This window comes from Curcuma longa, chromosome 1 (assembly GCF_044706935.1).
Source record: "Curcuma longa cultivar G26 ecotype Majalengka, Jawa Barat chromosome 1, ITB_CL_G26_1.1, whole genome shotgun sequence".
Taxonomy (NCBI): Eukaryota; Viridiplantae; Streptophyta; class Magnoliopsida; order Zingiberales; family Zingiberaceae; genus Curcuma; species Curcuma longa.
The window spans coordinates 18757900-18774688 of record NC_133861.1 but is presented as its reverse complement, the minus strand read 5'-3'; the positions used below and the strand labels follow the sequence as shown (position 1 = coordinate 18774688).

General features: G+C 34.2%; 2 protein-coding genes across 4 annotated transcripts; one reads left to right on the top strand and one right to left on the bottom strand.

Moving 5' to 3' along the window:
• The first annotated feature begins 2569 nt into the window (after positions 1 to 2569).
• LOC141813109 (putative sodium/metabolite cotransporter BASS5, chloroplastic) lies at positions 2570 to 7653 on the top strand. Its single transcript, XM_074701016.1, has 8 exons — positions 2570 to 2924; positions 3025 to 3125; positions 3374 to 3504; positions 5580 to 5773; positions 5847 to 6099; positions 6457 to 6710; positions 7031 to 7113; positions 7275 to 7653. Exons 1-8 carry the CDS (start codon positions 2786 to 2788, stop codon positions 7335 to 7337), a joined length of 1218 nt encoding a protein of 405 aa, XP_074557117.1. The 5' UTR covers positions 2570 to 2785; the 3' UTR covers positions 7338 to 7653.
• Positions 7654 to 9828: 2175 nt separating this feature from the next.
• On the bottom strand, positions 9829 to 15697 carry LOC141836247 (protein DECREASED SIZE EXCLUSION LIMIT 1). 3 transcript variants are annotated; one of them, XM_074723693.1, is made up of 14 exons: positions 15535 to 15697; positions 15380 to 15442; positions 15226 to 15294; positions 15066 to 15122; positions 14685 to 14911; positions 13610 to 13668; positions 13424 to 13517; positions 13067 to 13133; positions 12721 to 12803; positions 12481 to 12572; positions 11604 to 11710; positions 10929 to 10992; positions 10222 to 10420; positions 9829 to 10148 (listed from the first exon to the last, which is right to left on the bottom strand). In XM_074723693.1, the coding sequence occupies exons 1-13, from the start codon at positions 15666 to 15668 to the stop codon at positions 10322 to 10324; spliced, it is 1215 nt and encodes a 404-aa protein (XP_074579794.1). In that variant the 5' UTR covers positions 15669 to 15697; the 3' UTR covers positions 9829 to 10148; positions 10222 to 10321. The 3 variants fall into 3 exon arrangements, with proteins under 3 accessions (XP_074579794.1, XP_074579788.1, XP_074579802.1); XM_074723687.1 differs by having other exon boundaries at positions 10230 to 10420; XM_074723701.1 differs by having other exon boundaries at positions 10230 to 10420; positions 14712 to 14911.
• Positions 15698 to 16789: the final 1092 nt, after the last annotated feature.

Below are 16789 nucleotides of genomic sequence, written 5' to 3'. Positions count from 1 at the left end.
CAATTTTGCATCTCTTAGTTTGAGGAATTGTGATCTATCCTTTGATTCTGACTTGGCTGTGGTTCGATAAGGAGATTTCCTTTGCTTGTTTCAACCACGGTCATCGTATTTTGCCTTCACTTGACTAGTGGTTGAAGTAGACGATTTCTGAGCAAGCGTGCATTCCTATTGTGTTTAACACTTGCACTTCAAGCATGGTTGCATTTTATTTGGAGGCTTCGAATGAGCTCATTTTTAACTACATGGTTGATAACGTAGTGGCACATTACTCTTGGCTAGCTTCTACAATTCTGGATTGGTCGTCTATTGAAGCACCACTCATCAATGCTTAGCATTTCATTGGAAGCTTAAAGGAACTCATAGATAATAATTACTCTTTGCTAAAAAAATGCTTCCATCATTGTATCATATGATTGATAGGGATATTCTATCATTGTAAAAAATTATTTCTTATATATTACTTATAATATTTTTAATAAATTAAATAAAAAATCCCAATGCAATATATATATTCCTTTCACGATTAAAACTTAAGAATGCTTCGATCTATCTAATTCTAGTCGATCCCTATACATTGTCATTTCTTTGGTCCTTTATTTCATTGTGCAAACCAAACATATGAAAGGAAAAAAAAAAAATCCTCTCAAACTTACATTTACTTCCAACAATATCTACTTTCCAACCTTTCCACAGACCAAAAACATCATAGTGAAAAGGATGATCTAATTAACCTTATTCTTTAACTCGAACATGGTTGACCACAAACAATCACTATACGTAATAATCATTCTCAGAACCCTGACAAGCACATAGCAGCAATCAGAAATAATAAGGGAAAGACGTACGATGATCACGACCAACAAAAATTATACATAGAAACAACGTATCTTTCTTTTCAAGATCTAAAATATATAAAAACTAAAAGGCATATATAGCAAATTTTCAAGATATTAAGCAAGAAGATCTCTGTTGTCTCCTATCTCTCTCCTAGTCTCCAGATTGGAGACGACAAACTTTATTCAGTTTAAGAATTAGTACATATATAGTTCACTATACTAGAAGTATTTAAAGACTAACCTGTCTTTATTCATGACGTAATATTTGCTGGATCCATTGCTTTTGCCGTAATTAATTATAAATAAGCTGTAGACAGTCATAGGGCAACTCTCCTTTGGCAGGCCACTTGATTTCACTAGTAATTATTAAACCATGCATGCATTTGACTTGAGTGCCTCGTAGCCTGCCAAGGGAGAGGAGGCCCTAAGACTGGCTCACTCAGCTGTCTCTGCCTTGCTCTGCCACTCTCCTCACTTGCAGGGTCCTTTTATAAGGCAAGTTCTTGAATGATTGAAAGAACTAGCAAAGAACAAATATATGGCATATGCCAAGCACCAGAAAGATTATACCATGGAGATATGCAAATGCAGTACCAGTATAGATTCCTCAACCAACAACATGCACTCCTTTTTAACTTTCTTTCTTTTCCTATCCTGATGCCCATTTGATTTTCTTCAGATTCTCTTGCTTGATTGCATGATCATAAGCAGTACTGCATCAGAACTCTGCTAGCTAGATGTACATCTTCTACTTTGGTTAAGTGATGAATCAAGAGCTAGCAGAAATTAAGCTAGCTACCTGAAGGAGCTAGCTAGGCATTATAATATATGCTATCTGCCTATCTCGATCATCTCTCTGATCTCTCTCTCTTTTCCTTTGTAAAGGAGGTGCGAGAATGGGCACTGATAGTGATCAGGCTTGGCCTCAGGGTGGCATATGCTGTGGTAATATTCTTTGTGAGCTTCCTTTTAGGAATTCCAAGCTTTAGCTTTGGAATGCATGAATTCCAAAAAAAAATGCCCAGTAGCTTTAGCTTTGGAATGCATGTGACCAGCGAGTTCTCTAGTCTCTAGTCTCCATGGCAAAACCACCTCTTTCAAATTTGGAGATTAATTAGATGATGGGAGTTTAATTTATCTCGCCCAAACTCTATTAGATCCTAACAATCTGAAATTATGATCATAATTAAATTCATAGCTACATCTACAATCTTGAAATATAATCATCTAGTTCAAGTTGTAATAAAGTATCCCTATGTTGTCCAAAATGATGGAGGTCTTCTTTACCAAATCCTTTTTCTCATTAATAAAATCCAGTAGCAACGTACTACTCCACTCAATAATCTTTCTTTAAAAATGAAGAAACTCTTTTTTGTAAAAAAAAAGAACATCAAGTATTATTATTTTTTAAATATTTGGTAAGTCTTTAGTGTAATAAATTAGTAAAAAAATATTAACAATATGATTAATAAATTTATAAAAGAGGCAATTTTATCAAATTCAAATACTCGCCATGCATATTTGATTTTGATATGTATAAAAAGACTCACTTGTTATCTAAAATAATCCTAAATAATTTAGGTAAAAAAATACATCCATTATTAAATTTGATATTTAAATACACAATTTTTTTGAATATTTCGATTCGATAAATTGTCCGTTAAAAAAATTGACAAAAAAATGCGATAAAAAACAAAGAGAGTAACCGCATAACGAGTTCGCGCAGTCTTGGAATCTCGCACGGTACGTATAGAATACTTTCCGTTACTGTAGATTTCAACGCATCCATCGCCTCCTCCGCATTCTTCCCTGAATCCCCTTCCAATGGCGATTATCGATCTCCTAACCGCCCGCCGCCATGGCTTCGGCTTCCAGATCCGGTTAATTCAAGTCAAGATCAAGGACCACTTTCCTTTCCCCCAAGTCGTTGTTGCATAAACCCTATTGAGATGAATCCCGCAGCGCTCGGCTTGAAGACCCCTGTGCCTCTCCAAGCTGTTTATACGCGCTGCCGACCTCTGCTTCATCCGTCGATTAGAGGTTTTGGTTCCATCTCATGCCGTTCGTGGTCTTCTAATTTTAATCGCGGTACGTTCTTGATCTTTTCTTGTTCCTTTCGTTTTTTTTCCTTTTTCTTTTCCTTGTTCTTGATGTTGATTTGACTACCTTACTCTTATGGATTTGGCAGCGAAAGTAGATCAAACTTTGTTGGAAAGACGCATGTTGGCTAAGGCAGCTGATTCTTTTGAGCCCGAACCAATAGCTGAAGATAGATTCGTGCTGTCGCAGGTTTGTAGTTAGAATTTACATCGAAGAAGGTTTCGGACTTGATGCGCAAGTAGTTTCTTGTAGCCTCTTGTCAAGATGAGATTTAAAAAGATTCAATTTTGAAGATATTCATGCTTTTCTAATAATCAGTTAAATCTACCCAATCAACTCAGAGACAATATCTTCGTGCCGATTATTTCTCTTTTTCATTTTGTTGCAATAAACTATTCTTTGGTATTGGTAGATACCTTGCTGCTTGTTTCTCTCAGGCAGTTCAAAGAAATGAAACTAGCATATTGGAGATCCTCAAGGGAGCAAATTCCATTATCCCTCACATTGTACTCGGAAGTACAGTGTTGGCGCTTATTTATCCACCATCTTTCACATGGTTCACAAACAGGTCATGTATATTCGCACTTGAGAGTTGTATGCATATTACTGCCTTGCTGGCTCCCTTCTACAAGGAATAGTTGTTTAAATATCTAATCTTCCATTCTATGAAATCTTTAGATGGTTAAAAAGTGACTAACTTGTGTTGTACGCCTTTCATCTTCATGTAAATTTAGACCAATGTAATAGAATAAATTATATTTTCTTTTTGTTGAACATGAATTAGTTTTTGTTACACAATTCCAATTTTTGAAGAACGGCCAATTTCTGGTAAATCATATGTAGATTACAAATAAAATACAAGGTGGAAGTTTGTCAGATATCTTAAGTGATCATTTTGAAGTTAAATAAGAGTGTGTGCTACATGAACTTGTGATGGCTTACATCCCAATTATGAGAAAATTTTCCTACTTTCAGTGAAATATCTAGTGATATCAACCTAGTTCTAGGTTCAACTCATCTTAATATCTTTAGGACTGTGTTGATGCCAACAAAATGACTGATCTGTCTTATAAGTTGTGAAGATGAATGAAGTTTAATAAGTTTCTGTATATAAAGTTTGGTGAATGTCTAGCTTGTGGCCATATATGGTGCCAGATCCTCAGTGTTGATGGAATTATTGCCTGCCAATATCTGATTCAAGATCAAATTCAAAGGTAAGAATTCATTTAGGGTTCTTATTGATACCTTTGTCGTAACACTATTAAACTGGACAATGCTTAAATTGATTTTTCTACAAACCATATATCACAAGTTGTAGAGGAATTTACCTAGGTTTCAGTTGCTTCATTAGTGCTAGCTTGTGGGAGAATAGAAATTTCCAGAAAGTTTTGGGTTTGATATTTCATGATAATCTCCAAGGGACTATGATTAATGAAACCACCAATAGTATTACTACACGAAAACTTAGTTAATAGAAATACATGATCATACAGGAACTCTTGATTTTATATACCAATATCGAAAATATATATTTGCTTGTCGCCTTGCATTAACAATTTAGAATGAGTGGCTATGGAGAAAGTTAAAAAAAAATTATTTAATTTTTCAAGGGGGTGGGCAATAATGGCTGAAGCCAAAATAAATTCCATTTCGAAAGGGTTGAAATGGGTACAAAGATGAAATGAAAAATGCCCAAATAAAATTAAGAACAAAGAAAAGTCACTAAAGATAGATGGGAAAAAAAAACTCACTTGAAGCTTGCAGCAACTGATGAGACAAGGCATTGGAGTAAGCTGGAATACTGATGGACCATGGAAGATGATCAAACTCCATTCAAAGCAAAATGCCTAGGATGATGCTCTTAAGCTGCAATGATTATAAATCGAGGCCTTTAAAATGTCAAAGGCGAAGAGGAAACTGTAAATAGATGTGGAAAGAAAGAGTGCAAGCCCCAAAACGATGCTCCACTTCATCAATTGAGAGTCAAAAAGAGAGCAACCAATAGAGATTGCAAAGCCATAATGTCCCTACAAGAATGTATTGGAAGCCTGCTGTGACATAAAAACCAACAGAAAATGCAGAAATTCAAAGGAATTTTACATTCCAAATAGTCAAATCCCAAGTCAGAACACACAATGGTATGTTAAAAATATTGTAGGCAGCCTAGACTCAAAACATACCGGAGGCAGAGAGCTTCCAAGACAATAAATTTGTAGTCCCACAAGGTGGCAGACTGACAAAGCAAAGTAAAATCACAGATCAATCAATAGGGACATGATGAGAGAAAATGATGTTCAAGACTAAATATATCCAGTAGACTAGACCAGTGACCACCATATTTATCAATTTATAATCCTTATCCACAAAACCATTTTTTAAGAATATTGCAGATCACTACTTTTTATTATGTTCAACTCCCATCATTTTTATTATACAAATTTGGGTTTCATAACAAAACTCTAGATTGCATTGAAGAATAAATTACCTAGATCACTTAACATTTGCAGGAACCTTATTATGCATGACAACTTTAATTTTGGTTTTTACAAAATTTGCTACTTCTTGTAATCAGCTTGGTCAACCAATATCATTAACCATGAACTTTTTATAATTACGCTGAGGTTTTTTTTCATTGTTGTCCAGGTACTATGCACCTGCACTTGGTTTTCTGATGTTTGCAGTTGGGGTGAATTCCAGTCCTCAAGATTTTGTGGAAGCATTTAAGAAACCGGATGCAATAGCAGCTGGATATGTCGGGCAGTTCATCATTAAGCCTCTTCTTGGATACTTATTTGGCACCATTGCAGTTTCTATTTTCAATCTCCCTAATCCTTTAGGTGACAAATGTGTATATATTCAGTGTTTACTCGTAAATTCTTAAAAACACTATCCACTTTGCTTCTCAATCAGGTGCCGGAATTATGTTGGTGTCATGTGTTAGTGGTGCACAACTTTCAAACTACGCAACTTTCCTAACAGATCCACCAATGGCCCCGTTAAGCATTGTCATGACATCATTATCAACAGCCACAGCAGTCCTTGTTACACCAACTTTATCTTTATTGCTTATTGGCCAGAGGTTGCCTGTGGATGTTAAAGGAATGATGTCCAGCATCATGCAGATTGTAGTTGCACCTATTGCTGCTGGTCTTCTTTTAAACAGGTTACCCTGCCTCTTCTAAATCAGCTTTTCGTATTCATCTTGACTATAAAGTCTTGTTATGTTGGATAATTTTTTTCTTCTGGTTTTGGTAGTATAGGGGTTATTCATGACTGTCAATAATGGTAAAGAAATCATGTCATAGAGCAATCCAGTGCTAATTGTATTCATATGATGAAACAAGAAATGGTGGAAAGTTTGTTATTGCATGTTTTTGGAAATTTGATGTGTGAATTTTAGTTGAAGATGATTCATGAATTGGATTCCTTCTTTGACAACTTCACTAGCCTTTTTTCATTTTTATTCCAAAGTTGAGAGTTAATCTTGTTTCCATTTGTCCTGTGACTCTAAAATTTTAAGGTTTCTTCCGAGGATCTGTGCTGCAATACAGCCATTTCTTCCTCCATTGTCAGTGTTTGTGACCGCTCTCTGTGTTGGCTCACCATTGGCAATAAACATGAAGGCTATTATTTCCCCTTTTGGAGTATCTTTGGTGCTGCTCTTGTTTGCATTCCATGCATCAGCATTTGTTGCTGGTTATGGTTTAGCTGGTATATTATTCCATAGGTCAGAAGATGTAGAATCACTTCAAAGAACCATATCTTTTGAGACAGGTAAGCCAACATTTCTTTGAATCATGCGTTTCTTAGTAAATCTCACTTGGTCCTTGTCTAGGTTGTAAAATTGCATAGTACCTCCGAACTGTAGAAATAATATCTCTAGTTTAGAGACAAATAGACAATATTGTAATATGTATTTTCTGCTAACTTTTGATTCAATCATTGTAACGTTGCTACAGCATGGTCAGAGTTATAATTGAATTTACCCTAATGTTATCCTGTAAAATCGAAGTAGATTGATTAGGTAAAAAATTGTAACTAAAATGGCAAGAGGTCCAAGTGTAATTAAGCATTAATCTACCTTTTTAATCCAGGGATGCAAAGTAGTCTTCTCGCCCTTGCACTTGCGAACAAGTTCTTCAAAGACCCTCTTGTGGGCGTGCCTCCAGCCATCTCTGTGAGTAGTTTCTTATCCTCTCTTTGAATCACACTACTGTGACACTGAGATCTTAAGTCACACGTATTCAAATTTGAAAATAACAGAACCAATATACAATAAGCAAATCATAGATGAAAATTCCAAGCGAATTTATTGATTCTATTTGTGTTTCGATGCAGGTTGTCTTGATGTCTTTGATGGGTTTTGCGCTTGTAATGATCTGGTCCAAGAGAAAGCAGTGACATTCGAATCCTGATAGTGCACTTGATGTCGAATAAAACTGGAAAAAAGCAACCCAGAGGTTTGGATGCAATCAATCTCTACCCTTGCATTGAAATTGGTGTACTCATTCATCTCAAGCTTGTGTTATTTGCCACCTACTACTAAATTTTCGACGTGTTCCATCTTAAGCTACTGGAGTGAGCATTGCAGCAATGGTGCTCCTAGATTTCTTTGCAAGACCCAAACAAGCGCTGGGCATAGTTATAAAAGCTGGCAAGATAGACATTACTTGTATACAATTGTCGAAAATGTTGAATTTGTAGTTAAATTGATCCAGCTGTCGATGAAAGTGAGGGAAGTATTTTTTTTATATTCTTTTAGAAATAAGGCGGTCTAATAAGCGAGTGATTCTTCTATGATACTAATCATATTAATAGAAATAAGTTAGTTGCAGCGTACAACAGTAGATTTCATCCAAAATCTGCTTAACTAACTAATCTTTCAGCAATACCTTCGTGATAAGAAATAAACTTAGGGCGTGTTTAGTTAAAGTTATCATTCATAATTTTGATTATTTATCTAAGTTTATTAATGATAATCTGGTGTGGTTTAGATTATGATTAATTCTCAATAATGTAGTATCATCGTCACATCAATAAAATATATATAAATGGATTATAAATTCGGAATGTGATTACTTCGATAGTTTAAGATTTTCTGTGATTTCAGAAGTTAACGAAATTTTTTTTATGATTACCATTCGATTTTAAAATTGAGTTAATTAAAATATATCATGAAATTTAATTAAAATTGAGTTAATTAATTTAATAAATTTTAATTTAAATATTTATAAATTTAAAAGAGATATTTTTTTTAAATTTTAAAAATTAAATTAATAAATAAATAAATATATATATATTAATAAAATAATTATTTTAACAAAATTTTTTATTAAAATATATATAAATTTATCTTAAATTTTAAAAATAAAATCAATTAATTATATTTATTAATTTAATAAATTATTTTATTAATATATATTTATTTTAAAATTTTAAAAAATATATAAATCAATTATATTTATTATATATATATTATTAATTTATTATATTATTACCACTAATATTATTAATTTAATTTTAAAATAAATTAAATTAAAGATAACATAAAAAATATTAAATTAGTTTTGTTTTATTCTCTTCAAGTTTTATATCTCATAATTTTGATGAAGTGATTATCAAATTAAAATTATACATGATAATTTAAATTAATCGCACTAAGAGATATCTTTAATTAAAAAAAAATGACACTATCCGAGTGGAAAGCAACATTAATGCCTCGATCAGCATGCGTTATCCACCTCCATTTGGATAAATCTTTGGTCGTTGTTAATCAGATTAAAATCATATAATTGCTCTCAGTCATTAAACTCCAGCATAAAACTTAGATTCGCAAGTCATATTGCATCTTGATATCACAGATTTGAAGCTCTCTTGCATCTTTGAAATGTGTAGGATAGTCTAGCTGCAACGAAGAGTTGTGTACCATCGGTCCTGCCAAGATAAAATGTCTAGGCTATTTCCAACTTCAACTTTGGTATTAATGACAACAAAGTCTCTGATTTTGAATAAATCTCTCCAAATGAAGGAACAATTTTTATGGGATTTGAGCATTGAAATATGAAAATTTTCCATCAATATATACTGCAAAAGTTTTAGCCAAACTTTTTCCCCCAATGTTGATTAAGTTCCATTATCATGAACACAATAGGGATAAAATTCTGAGCCCACCTTGTGAGATAAATTTAGCGCAGTGTTTCTAGGCTTACCAAATCAACGGTTTCCATAGAATTATGATTATTTTGTTTTTTCTGGTATCCTAATGATGAGTTTACTTCATGAAATCAACTATTTTCAGCTTATTAATTTCTTTAAAATAAATATTTATATTTTAATTGAAATAATAAAATTAAATTATCACTTCACATATTAAAGAATAATTATTTGTTATACTTAAAATATTCTTTGTGTATTTTATTATTTCAGAAGTATCCATTCTTGTTCCATAACAAAATATATGAGACAAAAGAAATAAACTGAACCAAGTAGGCCTACTTGGGTAGACAAAGTGAAGTGGGACATGTGAGTCATAACGTGAGAGAAGAATGGAATAATCTATTTAAGCACGATTGACAAGCCAAGCTTTCAAGGTAAACTTATCAAAAGGATTAGACGAATAAAATCGGCCAAGATGTAAAGACTAAGCTAATAATCCAACACTGTGAAAAAGTCAATGTAAATAGTCTAGGTGAGTCAAACAAGACAACTGAGCTATAGCAGCTATGCATCTATTAAATTATTTTACATGAAGATATTTTATTAAATATCTATTTATTTCATCAACCAAAGCACAAAATAAATACTTGTTCTTAGTTCATTCCTTCTCAACTTCATTCTCTACAAATAATTATCCTACTATCCTTTCATTCTTTTCGAAGTAATTGCATTGGCATTCGACAACAATAAGGGATATTACTTTCAGAACACTAAAGAAAGAGTACTACAAAAAATTACAAAGACAAATAAGTTAGCAAAATAGAAGTATCAATCAACGACCGCTAATGATTTGATTAGGTCATTTATAACCTTTCCTACAATCCAAAGATCATGCTCTACCAAGACCCCAGTTCGCAGGCAATTTGAAAACTTGAGATTAAGCAAAGCATGAATTACAAGAGTTCAAATTGGCATCAGATAATATGTATTCACGGCTTCCATCAGGTAGTATGCAATGCACATCTACACTTGTAAGCAGCAACTCGCAAAGAAAACCTAAGCATCGAAAATTGTAAATCAGATGGTTACAATCATTAAAATGTTCTTGGATTAGTGAGCACGGAATTACCTACTTACATGGGGCTGCCCTAAGGCCGATGATTTTTCAACTCCTCAATCCTCAAGGTTGAGGAGTAGAGAGTGGACTGGATGGACTGAGACATTTCCCATTAAGGTCGAGGAGGATAAATATTCCATAGTGCAACGGTCGAGTCATCTGAGCAGGATGCCAGCAGCTTGCAGTCAGGTGAAAATGTAACTGCATTACACTTCGGGAACAATGGAAACTAGTCAGGAACCTCTTCCTTTTTTTTTTTTTTTTTTTTTTGCAAACAGTATTTGTTTTTTCCTCAAAGATTGTGTTGCAAAAAGAAATGATGAATTTACGTTTGTAGTTGGAAAAAGATCAAAAGCACAAAACAGGAGCCAAAAATCCTACTGACGAATCAAATTGATTCCTTTCATATAATAACTTAAGCATAGCAATAGTAGCTATGTTTTATACCATGCATACAAAGATTGCTATGATCTATATACTGGTATTGACTTTTGTCTCCTTTTGAATACCAGTATAAATGTTTATATGATCAGTCCCTATGTTCTTTTCTTTAATAATAAACAAAAATGGCATATTATTAGGAGAGAAACTAATAATACTTGATGAGTCAGCCATTCACAAGCAAAGTGTTCAAAAGCACAGAATTAATGGAAAAAAAAATAGATGACCTTAACATTAGATAAAGTACGAGATAACAATGGAATAATGTTTTGCCATACCAAACCACTGTGATACTTCAGTATTGCTAAAGTGTTCCCTTTGCGGTAATTATACACACGTACTCTGCAATACGAAAAAACATATAATAAAGCACCATAGTGTGCTAACTCTAAAAAAATTAAGGAAATTGCAAATACAGCGTGATCAAAATTAAGAATACATCAGATTGACGTATTTTAACTATCTACAGGTAGTTTGGCAACCATGACAGTCACTCTGAAGGGGCATGTACAGCTTCATGTGATTTCAATTATGTTGATTATTTAAGAATTCATTTTTCTCCTTTGTACACTGGTACTAAGGATGGGTAAATTATCATAAATTTATGATGCTTCATGAACATGCAACAAAAGCCAAATCCTGTCTATTTGGAGTAAGCTACATGAATTTTATTCCACCACTGAACTTTTGATCGATTCCATTTGTCAGATTTTGTACCATCTTAATCTATTTTCTTTCATTTTGTTATTTGTTGAAGCTATGCCGAATTGCTTTTCAACAACAGGTGATTTCATTTTATTATAATCCCCCATGTCCAAATCAGCATTTTTGCTATACTAATTCTCTGTACATATTGTTTTCTAACTGATCATCAAGACCTTCATGAGAGTATCAATATCTTTTTTAAAAAAAAAACGTAGGAATAATTTTGGAGAACAAGGATACAAGCTAACCTGTGATCCCACCCAGCTGTCGCTGCAATTTTATTGTCTGCTCGTATTGCAGTGCTTGCTGTTCCTGGACGATCAACAGTTAACTCTTTCTCAATAGTACAGGTCCTCTGGATAGAAAAGAAAAACAACTTGTTGAGGAACAATTAAATCCACCATCAGCTTAAAGGTAGTAGAAAAGTTCAGAAGGTAAAGAGGTCATTCCATCTCAAACTGGAGTATCATAGAGGAGCTAGAGAAAGTTGAGAGTGCCATAGTAACATGTCTCTATTGCACCATGAAATGGCATGAATGGCAAGAAGATTAGCTCTGCTGCAGCATAAAATTTAAATGGATACCACAACAGTAGTGCACTTCATTACAAATTAATACTGATAGATTAAAGAAAGTTAAATGAAGTTCAGAAGCCTGAAATATGAATCAATTTTCATTGAAGTGTGTCCTTGCATGGTGCCTTGACCTAGTAAAATGTAATGCCATAAACTTGTTTTTGGTCAAGGAGAAACAGTAGGAAATTACTCACAAGGTGATGTAGCAGGATGGTCACAGAAGATGAACACACACATCCAGTGAATATAAGGGGAAAAAGTGAATAAGTTCTCAAATTTTGATATAATAGGTAAGTTTAGATGGATGGATAAAGAGAGTGAGAGGTAAATGCTCCATCTATCCTACCTACACAGATATAAATACAAATCAATACCATTTGATTTAGAAGGCAAATACCATTTGATTTAAATTCATGCTCTATAATGCAGTATGAAACAAACCTCCAAGGTAATCCAAATCAATACCAGTTGGTTGATCACCAAGTTTCCAATATCATCATGAGGGATATAAAAACAAAGAAACAAGTAACAGTATCAAATGCAACATACACCTTTTGATGATCAAGGCTGAATAAGATCACTTGGGTATCAGCACCTCCAGATATGCCACCATTGCATGAGCCATCAGTTGCAAGAGATAGAACTAAAAAAGAGTCAGAATTGTCTTCCAAAAATTTTAATATATAGAAACGCTACTCAAAATAGAATGCAGGTTGCACTTATTTGTCTGTGGACAGTAAAAAAATAAGAATGGTTTGCAAGATTCATTCAGGCGAAAGGCGGTTACCAACCTGCATCTGAATGATATTTTACAGAAGATAATGGAGACCTAGGATTCCGTATATCCCACCAAAGCATGCTTCCATCCTCATAACTGTGACAAGGAAAAAAATCATTAATTTTTTTATTACAAGCATCAATGATACTTCCTCAGGACCTTTTGATTTTTGACAAAATTATTCAGTGAGCGGTTTGTATTTAACAAGTTGGCTGAGTGTGCAGGATGGATCAATTGGAAAGCATTTAAGCATATGTGTGCATATCGAAATAAAATGTTTCCACACAGCTATGAGGTCTGTCAGAATAATAAAAGAATCTGTTCATTCCTGGCAAAAAAAAGAAGATACAAACACTCACCCGGATAAAATATTTAAGAACCCTTGCGACTCCAGTGATGAGAAAGCTTGGACAGCCATACACATTCCTGTGGTAATCCAACAAGTAAACAAATCTCAGTTACTCTAGTAATTTTACTCTGAAAATTTTGAAAAGAAAATAAGATTTGAAAAGACATTGCATGAAAAATAAATAACCTTCTAGCATGACAACATTGTGGTATCAAATGAAAATAAAATTTAAAGCTATGGACCTGGAAAATGACTTGAAAATTTGACAAGGCAATCAATCAGACAAGGAAGCATTTAAAGGGCAAAAAGAAACTCAAAAGGGATATACAAGCTTCTTCTTGCAGAAACTTCCAGAATCATTGCATACCTCTCTTTTTTATTGGATGCTCTGTGGAAATGTCACCAAATGTCTGGGACAAGCACATCAACCGCTCTGCATTATGAAGGTCCCAGATCTCAACCTATATATACAGATACATATTTGGCAAGATGTAAACAAGCCAAAAAATAAATTACAATAATAAGATACTAATTATGAAACTTCAAAATTTACCTGATAAGATTCTTCACCAGCTATAGCCATCAACATTGGTCCTCTAGTTGTGTTAGAACCTAAACATATAGATGGCATAAGTAACACATTCTCATGGAGTAGGGGTGAAGGGTGGGGAATAGAGAAAATCATAGTAAGAACTATTCATGGAAATATAACAAACTATTGCATTCCACTGGTAATGCAGAATTGACCTATAATTGAAACATAGATTTGTGCCAAAAAATATTTACTAGGAAAGCTTTAATGCAATTTTGACTTGTGTATACATTCTAACTAGGGGCACATTTAATTTTAATAGATCGCAATAGTCAAGTGCTGGAATGAAGGCGCATGAAACCACAACATATTATGATCGTCATCAAGCCATGTTAGCCTTATTAATTGGGATGAACTATATATACTAAACTCTATGCGTGAGCCAACACAAAATAGAACAACAAATATGGAATGAACTACAAGGAAAACAGCCTGAGTATCCAACAAAAAATGGAGCTCAAGGAGAATCATTACCTTTGAGGCACAATTTGAATATGCAAAACTGGCAGTCTTACTCTGAAAGTTAACAATTAATCAACATGCACATAAGCCTAGAATTCAGTTAATATGCATAAAATACCCTCTTTGATAACAAAACATAAGAAAAGAAAATTCTTCATTTTGAGAGAGGATGATATATTGACAAGTGTTCTATAAACTATCAAAGGGCACAATTAAATCCTTCACAGAAATCAAAGGGATTTAGTGTTTTAAACTGAATCTGATGGTGAGAAATGATAATGATATAATTACTAAGGATGAGGAGATTTCTAGCTAACCGGCAAGTGCAAATCCAAAGGATCAATAATGTAATCGAGTAGAGTAATTTTGAAACTCAAAAAGTTCATAGTATACAAAAGTATTCAAGTAGTAGTAACAAAGTAGTGATACAATATATATCCACTTCTCAATTTGATTTCTACATTTCTTTTCTGTATTTGGTTCCTCTTCCTTTTGACCTTTAATAAAGCAATGTGCTAGGAGACATGGGAGTTAAAGCACTGAAGAATAGGACATCAACTAAAAGGCAGCAAACCTTCAATCGGGGTTGAAGATGTCTCACCAGGCTGGTGTTCTGGAGACACTCTATCTCTCTTCTCCAAGTCATGATTGCCATTCTGGTCTTCATATCCTATAGTGGAACAAGCAGATTTGCAATCTGTGTGATCAGTTTGCCCCACTAATTTCACGGGTGCAGAGGATTTCACCAAAGAAAGTTTGCAGAAGTGATATGTATTGGTCCTAAAGGCAACCAAAGGGTTCCTGCTTACATAATACCTCTATTAATATGTAATATCGTAACAAAACAATCCAACCAGCTCCAAAAAGTTGCAAGAAGATTAAACTTTCAGCATGAGGACAAATTGAATAGTCCAAGTAAAATAAGAACAAGGAATTAAGCGACAGTAACAATGACCTGGAGAGACCAGATTCCTCAACCTGCCAGCATTTGCACATCCCATCTCTTCCCAGACTACGTAGGATAGAGAACGGTCCATAAGTCTCTTTCACCGATCGGTGCAGATAGATTACTAGAGAGAAAGAAAGAGTCATAAGACCCAAATAATGAGAGGTACCTCACAACTTTATCCTCGATACAAGGGCTAGTAGCAACACTGTAGACGCCTGCCGCTCCGCCGTGAGCCCTAGAACCCTCAAAGTGAACCAAGATGGCGAAATTTCATAAAAGATGGCTACATGACATCAACGAGAGAGAGAGAGACGCTTTACCAGGTAGAGGAGAGCGTCCGATGCTGCACGGTATCCCAAATTCGCAGTTCCCCATCGGCAGCACTGAAAATGAACGAACTTTAGGGTTGAATAGTTCGTCCTTCGGAGAAGAGATGAGGGTTTAAAAACGAAGGAGAGAAAAGACGATCAACTACCCGGTGAAGAGAAGCGACCGCGAAGAGTGGAAACAGGCATCCATGACTTGAGCGCGGTGACCTCTCAGAACCGCTACCGGATCAGGTGGAGGCCGCGGTCTCGCGCCGTCGCCTCTTGCGCTGACGAGACTCATGTTGCGCCGCCGGCGAAGGACACGGAAGGAGGGACTAGAACCGACGATAATATCCCACCGATCGCAGTCGTGGAAGTTTGAAATGGTGAGGTGCGACCGAATCAAAAAGGACTTAAGGGTCACGGATCCAGTTTTGGCTTAGGCTATGTTTTTTTAAATTATTTTTTATATTAATCTTTATTATTTTTGTCCGATGAAACGTCAAAAAAAATTATCTCAAACCATCTAATAAGGGAGATAACTAAGACATAATGACCATTTACGAGAGATGAGACGCCTTAAAAGTATAATTGAATTGGTTATGATGACCCTTGGGGCATAGGTGAGTTGGTTACGATGCAGCAGACTTGCAGAAGAGGACAAGAGTTCGAATTATGAAGTGAAACCCTCCTGCGTCGTAACCAATTGCAGAAGAATTGGTTATGGATAAGAATCAAATTTTAACGAAGTTGAGGCAACACTTTTCTTCGTTGTGATCAAATGTAGCTTCTGGATTTACCTGATCACATATGATCATGAGATCGATCGTATGAAATCACTAAGATGACGAATTTCATCTTTTATTGAAATATACGAGACATTCAAATGACCATTCCATACCTGTTAAAAAAAATAACCAAGGTCACAGGATAGGAGACATATCCCTTCCTCCTATTTAATTAAAAATTTAGCGGAGAACCATTCACAGGTGTGATAAACGCTTAAAGGAAGATAATTTTAAAGATCAATATAAATTATATTTTAAATTTATTCAATAGATAAATTTAAAAAAATCATCTACTTTTAAAATTAATAGGACAAAACTAAAATATTTAAATTATTAAAAAATATACTTTATATGATATTTTAAATTAGAGTACGCATAGAATTTATTGAAAAAAAAAAACTCTAGCTCCGAAACTTGAACACCTAAATTTTTTTAAAAAAAACCAATAACCTCACTTTACATGATTTAATAAAACACATATATTCATGTAACAATGTAACATAGAGATTGTTCTTAATAGATAAATAAAAAATTAAGAGGTTGCACACTCAATAATATTTGATAATTAAATACAAATTCCTTATGTCTTAGTATTAAAAGGCACCTATTTTAATACTGCAGCTGAGTATTTTAA

Coding starts and splice junctions, on each gene's coding strand:
- LOC141813109 (XM_074701016.1), top strand. CDS start 2,786: ATGAATCCCGCAGCGCTCGGCTTGAAGACCCCTGTGCCTCTCCAAGCT. Junction 3,126..3,373: donor ATAGATTCGTGCTGTCGCAG/GTTTGTAGTTAG, acceptor TGTTTCTCTCAG/GCAGTTCAAAGAAATGAAAC. Junction 5,774..5,846: donor CAATCTCCCTAATCCTTTAG/GTGACAAATGTG, acceptor CTTCTCAATCAG/GTGCCGGAATTATGTTGGTG.
- LOC141836247 (XM_074723693.1), bottom strand. CDS start 15,668: ATGAGTCTCGTCAGCGCAAGAGGCGACGGCGCGAGACCGCGGCCTCCA. Junction 15,443..15,534: donor CGGTCGCTTCTCTTCACCGG/GTAGTTGATCGT, acceptor GTTCATTTTCAG/TGCTGCCGATGGGGAACTGC. Junction 12,573..12,720: donor AAAATATCATTCAGATGCAG/GTTGGTAACCGC, acceptor ACTCTTTTTTAG/TTCTATCTCTTGCAACTGAT.